The sequence below is a fragment of the Micropterus salmoides genome, unplaced genomic scaffold (genome assembly GCF_014851395.1).
Source record: "Micropterus salmoides isolate LMB-PRFRI ecotype aquatic unplaced genomic scaffold, ASM1485139v1 Ms_hic_scaffold_1191, whole genome shotgun sequence".
NCBI classification, from domain to species: Eukaryota; Metazoa; Chordata; class Actinopteri; order Centrarchiformes; family Centrarchidae; genus Micropterus; species Micropterus salmoides.
The window spans coordinates 1-9053 of NW_024040254.1; the positions used below are offsets into that span (position 1 = coordinate 1).

At 39.2% G+C, this 9053-nt stretch overlaps 1 protein-coding gene across 1 annotated transcript; it reads left to right on the plus strand.

Annotated features, from left to right (window-relative positions):
* The first annotated feature begins 1630 nt into the window (after positions 1-1630).
* LOC119898531 (grainyhead-like protein 1 homolog) lies at positions 1631-6847 on the plus strand. Its single transcript, XM_038712671.1, has 5 exons — positions 1631-1783; positions 2018-2103; positions 3594-3679; positions 4233-4297; positions 5503-6847. Exons 2-5 carry the CDS (start codon positions 2025-2027, stop codon positions 5615-5617), a joined length of 345 nt encoding a protein of 114 aa, XP_038568599.1. The 5' UTR covers positions 1631-1783; positions 2018-2024; the 3' UTR covers positions 5618-6847.
* Positions 6848-9053: the final 2206 nt, after the last annotated feature.

Genomic DNA, 9053 nt, shown 5'->3' on the forward strand with positions numbered 1-9053 from the left:
CAATCACAGACACAAAACTCTGACTAACACCAGTTCTGTTTAGGACGGCAGGGAATCACATATCCTGTTTGTCACATTTCTGACCATGGACATTGTTTTTGCTACATTTATGTACCCTTCGTAGCATCTTAGGTGGTCCATAAACAGTTTGTTTTCAGCTTCCACCCACTCATCAGCCAGCTGGGTCGAGCTGACCTGCTTGCTTGCTAGTTGGCAGGAACAGAGAGTTCTGGTTTCCAGCTCTGATAGGAGTCCTACATAATGATGGCTGTATTTCAGGCTGCTTACTCACAGGATGAATCATTTACCAGTGACTCAAAACAAAGCGCGGGGTTCAGAAGATACTACCTGTACTGCCACCTCGTTCGTATGCTCATATAGAAATAAAGAGGTAGATTTGGAGACAGAGATAGGACTTTAACAGCACGCTTTATGCATGAATGCAGTTTGTCAGGTTTTTATCAGTGTTGATGTGCAGCAGCCCTCTTCTCCATTAATGGACTCTGAGCCTTGCATCTTCCAGTCAGGACGAACATGTCACATGACTCACAGAAGTGTGTGTATGCATGTACAGTACACCTGGCCTGCACACATATTTTCACCCGGGGCATTTGGGTCATTTCAGGCACTTTTCATGTTATCTGTGACATGCATGATGGACAAAGTGACTGTGCAGGAAAAAGCATTTTTATGCATTGAGAAATTTGACTGATTGGGAACTTTGAGCAAATTATGAGCAGTCCCAGCTGAGTAACAAAAAAAGTGCTCTTTCTCCCTTTCTCTCACGCTCAGTAAGTTTACTTAGCTACAAGCAAAGCTGAGGGACAGACAGGAAGTTATTTTTGTTGCTGCCAATGACATTGAACCTGACTGAGCTGTTATCAGTTTCTGATAAACTCTGGGTTTACCTACCTGCTTAGAATAGAATTCTATTAACAGAAACGCCTGCGATCAATAGCCAAAAAAAGTTTTCCAAGAATTGAAAAAAACAACATATGACTGATTGAGCTCATGCATTATTACAACTAATGAATTAAAACTTGAAAAGGTTTCATGCACTTTGTGATTTACTATATGAACAAACAGCTTCCACATAACAACATATTACTGCAGTGTAACTGCATGATTACTGCATTTCTAATATATTTGTGTTTATTTGTATTTTATGTAATTTTCAGATAGAATTTTATGCATTTATCTTGATTTTACTTGGCTTGTTATTGTGTAAAACAGTAATAAATAATTGTGTATTTATTGTACAAGAGGCTTGTATTAGTTTCTGTACTTATTTTTAAAGAAAAATAACTCAAATTAGAGGAAAAGCTGATCAGATCAATTTCCGAAATCTGAGAAACCCCGGAAAATTATTCCGTGACCCCCTATCAGGGTCGAGACCTGCACTTTGATCCCTGTTTCTCCAGCTGTAACTGTACAAGCTTTGCTCCACATATAATTAGACACCTGAGTAGCAGTTTTTTGTTTACCAGGCTCATTTCTCAGTGATAAAGGAAGAATAAAAGGGTCAGCATGTGAAATATTTTGCTCTTAGTTGTACATTTTAAAGATGCGCTTTTGTTGCAAGATAAAGTCATATTTAATGTTGTTTATTACCATAAATATTGGGTACCCAATTTTAAGACATTTATGGCTAATGCTAATTACAGTTTAAAGTCATTTATGTGTATATTTAGTTGGTTGTTTTTAACTTTTGTCTTCCATATAGGTTAATTTCTCCATTTTTGTTTCTTCTGCAGCCTTTCCCAACAGAAGATGGAGAGGAAAGGTGAGTTTTTGGAAGCCCCGATTTCACACTTTTCACACTTGCTTAGTAGTTTTGAACTGAGGTGACCTTTGGTACATTCCCAGTAAAAGGCATACAGGGGTGCATATGTTGTTTCTAGGAAGTGCCCAATGGGCTTTGTGTGCATACGTGTGTGTTTTATAGCCTGTTAGCTGGTTGTCATAGGCATTTAAGCAGTTATTTATGTGTGTGTGTGTGTGTGTGTGTCCACTGCAGCTCGGGCATGAAGAGACAACCTTTCAGTGATGATGAGTTCAGTTCACCCCCAAACAAGATGGTGAGAGTGGAGGAACCAAAGAAAGGTACTACGTGTGTGTGTATTGCTGTAGTGTAATGCTTTGACTATTCACATGCTGATCTTTGAGTGATGCTCTTCTCAGGGGCTTAATCAGTGTGACAAAGTGTGTGCACATGTGTGCGTGCTGTGATTGGCCCCTGATATGTGAGGACAACGCGTACACTCTCCGGGCCATGTGATCATTCCAGGTCTTTCAAAACATGCACACATGCCCAGGGCCTCCACTGACCCAACAGCATACCACTGATCACTGCGTGCACACACACACGTACAACAAGCCTGTGCCCTTTACCCCAGATCCTTCTCATAGGTATGAAACAAGTTTTTTTTCAGTGCTGCAATATGTAAATAGATACTTCAAGATTTGTTAGAGGTAGAAGAGGAAAGTCGGGCATCACATTGGGCATTTAAAAAACCACAATTGATGTGTCAACAGATACTTCTGTTGCCCAACATAATGTATATTTTTTCAGATTTTTCTTGTGAAAAAGGTGAAAGAGATGGATACTTTCATGCTCTCATCAGGCTTCAACTGAACAATCTCAGAAACTAAAATCACAAAAAGACATGACTTTATTTTAAGGGGCCACAAGAATTCTCACTTTAAATGTACTCCAAGTTTAACTAAATCCAGTAAAAGGTTTAGGTGACGTTTTATAATCTTTCCATAACAGCTGTCAAGTTTTTTTCAGTTCAAAAACTGGCAATCTTGCGGTGGTTGGGAAGGGATCATGTTGACATCTGAGTGACAGAGAGAATTGCTAATCATGTGTTGAACAGCCTCCTTGGAGAGACTCCTGTCTCAGACAGAGTTATCCATGGCAGCTCCAGACCACAATGAGCAAAGCGAGACTGTAGCCTGTATATTCTGTAGCATTAAGAAACCAAGCATCACCATACAGTCACTTACCACACTGTGAAAACTCCTGTGCACATAGTTAATAGAAAACAGAAGGAGTTTCTGTTGTTTCTAAGGCCACAAATATCAAGTTCCTGCAACAGGTTGGAAAACAATGTGAGAAAATCTATTTAGAGCATCTATTTTTAGAAGACTGAGTGTAGTGAATGAGAGGGGGGTCTGTCCTTCCGTTTGTGTGTGTTTTCCAACCATGTATGATGAATGTGCTTTCTAGGTGTGCTTTGTCTGGGCCCATTGCCACCAATGCCACTTTTTTGAGTATGTATGATTGCCCAAGCAGGCCTGCCGCATTACAAGGTATATCTGCAAATCTACCAATGGATTAAACATATGTGTGCGTGTGCTTGAGCTCCACCATTACGAGATTGAGATGGCAATGCTGTAAAGCCACAAATCCTAAAAACCCACACACATGAACCAAACCAGCAGTCAAGCTGTTCTGCCTGACGCAAACACACACTTTTACGCCTGCCTGTGACTTTTGTCTGAGGCTAGATTTGGGTTTGTTTCTGTGTCAAAATCCATGAACATGCATGCTTTGCTTTGATGCCTTCCTGTCTCTTTTCACCACATAGTCCTGCTGTATGTGCGCAAGGAGACAGAGGAGGTGTTTGATGCCCTCATGCTGAAGAATCCCACGCTGAAAGGCCTGGTGGAAGCTGTAAGTTGTCTTTACTTCATTGTACTTGTAGTAGCTAGGATTGCGCCTTTTCTGTTTCATGTGGTCTCGGGCCGTGAATACTGCAGCTTGAGACCCAGTTCTCTCTTGTATGTCTAAGCAGCTACTGCAGGCTAAATGAGCTGTGACAGGACACGGACTCAGGAAAAATGTAGGGAAGAATAAGAACAAGGAGTGGATTTGGAAGAGAGAAGAGAGAGAAAGGGCGTGTGTGAGTTAAAGGGGGGACACAAGGGGGTCGATAAAATCAGGCCAAAAGGGGCATGGGGTGGGGAGGCGTCCTGCGGGGAGGGAAGAAGAGGAGAATGTGGAAAGGTGTGTGAAATGCAAAAGTAACTAGAACAACAGCAATAGGCAGGTGTACGATTACTTAAGGGGTCAGTTTAACATGACAGATGGAGTACAAGGGTCATGTACAGTAATTATGGAGAAGCAACAGTGGAGTTGATAAAAGCTAACCAGGTATGAAGGATTACTTTTTATGTTTCTTTCAATGTCTTTCAACATTGATTTGATTTTTTTCCTTCTCAACCAGATTGCAGAGAAGTACGAATTACCTTTGGATAAGGTTGAAAAGGTCTATAAGAAGTGCAAGAAAGGGTGAGTATGAGTCAGTAACACACTCCTACACTATACTACACTGTCCGACACTTTGTGAAGGACTAAACCTGACTTTCCTGGCAGCTTGCTCAAATAGTTTTACCTCTAATAGGCAAATAAAGCTTAAATGAGGTGTCCTTCAAAATGCAAATAATGAGAGTGTCAATCAAACCTTGGCTTTTCCAGGGAGGTCAAACACAAACACAACACAGCACTCCTTTACACTAATACAAACTGTGATTTTGCCTTGCGTGTTCAAGTATTTAGTTAGTAATTTGTGAGTTAATTGAGGATTAGCAATCAAACTAGCGGATGCTGTGATGCTGTGATGCACTTGCATATTGAAGGTAAAGCCATGGTCTTGAGCAAAATATTTCTGCAGTACAATGAATCAATCGAAATATGCTTAATTCCTGCCTAAAGTTAGATCAGAAGATTTATACCACTCACCTCTGTATTGTAAAATGTAGTAGTAGCCAGCCTCCAGTTAGCTTAGCTTAGCACAAAGCCTAGAAACAGGAAAAGGGAAACAGGGAAGAGCTAGCCTGGCTCTGGTCAAAGGTGAAAAAGAACTAGTAATTAACTAAAACATCACTGTGCAAACAAGACTCCAGGAAGTTACTCTACCAAGAAATGAAGCCCCCTAAACCTCAACCTGATGTTTTTACACTTTGGCTTTTCTACGGAAACGATATACAAACAAGATATAACGTGTTATTTAATGAGCTTTAGAGCTGCTGGTAGGCAGATTTTTTTTAACCAAAGGACAAATTAAGGATAGCTATTTCCCTGTGTTTTAAGCAATCAATAGATAAAATGCGCTGACACAAAAATTAAAACAACCTAGTATCTATGGCTATTGCAAGACTGTAATAAGCACAGCTGCCAGTCATTTCATTCTGCCAGTCATTTCATTTAGGCAGAATGAAATGACTGGCCTACTTACCTGTCTACCTACCTACCTGTGCACACTCTGTCCGTGCACTTGTGCAAGAAAATATGTTTTGGGGGAGTTGCTTTGGAGAGGGAGGGAATTGTTTTTCGTTGGATACTTTCCAAATCAAGCTGTCTCTTGCTAGTTTCTCTAACTTTGCCTACCCCACCTTTTGTCAATTTATTTCCAGGATTCAGGATTTTAGTCTGTGTTTTTTTGGGGTGAGGATAAAAAAATCAGGCTGCTAACACCCATATCTGTTTTATAATAGGATTCTAGTCCACATGGATGACAACATCATCAAACACTATTCCAACGAAGACACCTTCCAGATCACCATGGAAGAGTTGGGTGGCATGTACAAACTCACCCTCACTGAAATCTGATTGGACAGGAGGAAGTGACATCACCCAGAACTGAAGGGTGGAGGACGAATAAAACGGAGCCATCAGGAGTAGTGGTTTACACGTCTAATGATTATGGACTTGATCTGAAACTTACATCACGTTGTCTTTGTGCTGTATTAACATCAAATAGATTTTAAAAGACCACAAGAGGTATTTAAAAGCCATGGCTCTTAAAAGACAGTAATGTTGACATAGACATGTAAGTTATACATTTTGATTCATTTAAAAACCTTTCTGTGCATAGGAAGTGAGGACAGGTTTGATTGTTATGACTCCTTTGTTTTGTATTCAGTAAGTTGCATTTGTGTGCTGAGCATTTGTGGAGCTGCTATACCTCATGCTATGCAAGCAGCAGTGTTTCTCATTTGCTTGAATGAGTAGAAACGGCTCATCTGTCCCTTCCTAAGGCCATAGCACTGATGATTACAATCTGTAAAGTTGAGTTATTTAGCGCACAAAATGAAGAAAGCAAATTGTTGATGGAGCCCCTGTGGTTCAGTGTTTAATACTAAACAACATGGCAGTATTTAGTGTGTAAAATCTTCTACAACCATCCTCCAGTTAGCATAGAATATTGTAAATGTTGTAATTTTTAGCATACGAAACATGTTGTATGTGAGTGAAATGGCTTAAAAGATGTTTCTCAGATCAATTTAAATAATTCGCCTTTTTCTAAGTATTAAATAGTTACTGAATATATTGATAACAATGCTTAAACACAGCGACCCTTCCCCTGTAGAGTAGTTTTCTGAATGTTGATAAAATAGGTCAATGAATGTCTAGCACAGTCCACACAGGCTGTTGTGGAAGTGCAATATGATATTCAGGTTCAGACACATTCAGAAAAAAAAAAAGTCCTCTTTTGCCATAACAACAGTTAGCATATCAACTGATAAAACAGATTTTTAAAATGAAAATGTTGTATATATCCACTGAAAAAAAATATCTATATGATTCCTCCTTTTGTATCTCAGTACTTATTGTGTCTATATTTATTAAGAGAACGGATGTGGGTCATTGTTTTTTTTTACCATATATATCCAAATTTCTATTATTCCTAATAATATAATGTTTTTCCTTTTTATATGAAGTTATTCTAACAACACATGTCAAAGGACAAAAAGTCATTAACATGTTTTTAATTGATGTTTTTTTTTGTAAAGTATTTGATGCACAAAGTGCCCAATAAATACTCTCCGGTAGCTGCTGTAGTTGTCTGAGACTTTTTCTTCCTCATGCGCTCTCATATCATTTGATATTTTTTTATTCTTTTTGAAACGCAGCCTACATATTACAAACTTTCCGTCTTACACTGGATTTGTAATAGCAGGTCTGCCTGTGGTTGACATGTTGAGCTGTAGCAGAGATCAACTGTGCCAGTGTGTCTGTCCACGGGAACAGATGTCTGGGCATCAACCCTAACCCTGTGGACAGGAAACAGGCATGACAGAGCAGCCTGGTACAGAGAAGCTGCTCTGTCGGAAACCTGGCCACACATTTCTTCACACGCCCTTTGATTAAAGTAGGCTCTCATTTATATCCACTGTAAGCTGCTGGCTGCTTGATTTTCTCTAGAGATAGTAATATTAATCAGGTTGTTCTGTTCTTTCTCTAGAGCCAGCATGATGTTCACTTTTGTGGTTTTGAGTGAAATGTCACGACAACATGAAATTTGGTACAGATATTCATGTTCACTTTGGTGATCCCTCAACTTTTCATTGTTCATTTAATTTAATTTAATTTCAAATATTGTTCCAATAGCTTATTTTGAGACCAAATACCTGCAAAAAACTAAAGACATCCCGATCAGCCGATGGTGTCAGAATCATCCTCTGTCTACCCAGCCTGATAAAAGCACAGCACGTTCAGTTAATAGCGTACAAAATACAGCAAGCTGTAACTGATAACTGCTGGGTCCAGGCTACAAGGCTAATGGCACTCGTGACTCCTCTCAGGAAGGACCGGGGCCCAGCGTGCCAGCTGCTTTCTCAGTTCCTGTCTTGATATGTAATAGGAAAAAAATGGTGAATCTGCAAAGAAACAGGAAGTACTCAACTGATTCTGCAAATTTAGAATAAAGTTCTCGTCAGCAAAAACGACCCTGTCACAAAAAATTGGGCAGATAATGTTTTTACCACATAAAATTTATTGTATTTCAGGTCTTTGGCAGGAAAATTGTCTTTAATCAATTATTTTATCATCAATCTTATTTGATGTTTTTAACTGAAACTTGGTTAGACCAAGATAACAGTGCAGCTGTTCTTATCATGTCTTCCCTTCCCAACTAGTTTTATGAGCGAACTGAGATAAGATAAAAGATGAGAACCTAATAAGAAAGGTGGTGATGTTGGCATTTTGTTTAAGGACTCCCTCTGATGCAAAAAGATCATCTGTTGAATTTCTTTTCTCGAGCTACGGATTTCTAAATACCCACAGGCCACCTAAATACTGTTCAAACTTTAACGTAAATTTGGTTTATAATAGGTTTTTTTCATATTATTTATGATACATTTGCAGAACATTTTGTTTACTTGTAGCTCTAACTGTTCACATATTGCAGTTTGCACAAGAAAAGCAAGGCTGACAAATCACATTTCTCACTTCGTCTTTGATGAATGTGATGAGTATATTTCATGTGTTTATTATAATTGTCAGGACTCATGATGCCCCCCGCCTGTAGCACACAAGGCTGCAAACACAGTCTGATAGCTGTACAGGCAGCGTAATAAAAGATGATCCTCTCTAAAGGTTCTGACGTGCAGGTACAGAAAGACCTGACGGCTCATTTAGTTATAATTTAACCAGCTAGCCATGGCAACGTTGCCACGCTGCCCTGCCCTGTAAGTGAAAGGCCATCTGCTCTGTCTCTGTTTTGCGTCTCTCTCATTCTCCCCGTTCTTTTCTTTATTTATTCTCAGGTTTATTCCTGAGATGTCCTTGTTTAAACCCACAGTTGGTGTCAAGATGCAGCTTCTGTCCTCAATATAGATAGATGACTCTAAGCCAGGTCAGGAAGCTGGCCGGGCTCACAACTCAGAAATATGGTCCCTCTTTTTTTCTCCATAACGTTATGTTCAAATGTTGTATATTAACAAACTGGATAGAAATCAAATGATCCCAACTGAAGTGTGGTGTTTGTGAATGGACAGAATAATATGATTATTGGCCAAACATTGAACTCACTAATCTCTGCTAATCTGTCTGCTTGTTTGCTTTTTGTCTGGATTAATTTTTGTCCCCCCCCTTTTAGGACTATTAAATACAAAAAAGTGTGTTGAGAGTGATGGTATTTTTATGGTATTACATTATTTATGTGTTATGTGTTGATACCTGGAATGTGTGTATACGCAAGTAGAATTTTATTAACTTTCTTTTTTATTTAAAGCAACTTTCAGTGAGTTTCAAGACGTGTTCT

What these genes read in the sequence shown, in the direction of transcription:
- LOC119898531 (XM_038712671.1), top strand. Translation starts at nt 2,025, where the DNA reads ATGAAGAGACAACCTTTCAGTGATGATGAGTTCAGTTCACCCCCAAAC. An exon ending in TGAAAGGCCTGGTGGAAGCT is followed by an intron (nt 3,680 to 4,232) that starts GTAAGTTGTCTT and finishes CTTCTCAACCAG; the next exon opens with ATTGCAGAGAAGTACGAATT. An exon ending in TATAAGAAGTGCAAGAAAGG is followed by an intron (nt 4,298 to 5,502) that starts GTGAGTATGAGT and finishes GTTTTATAATAG; the next exon opens with GATTCTAGTCCACATGGATG.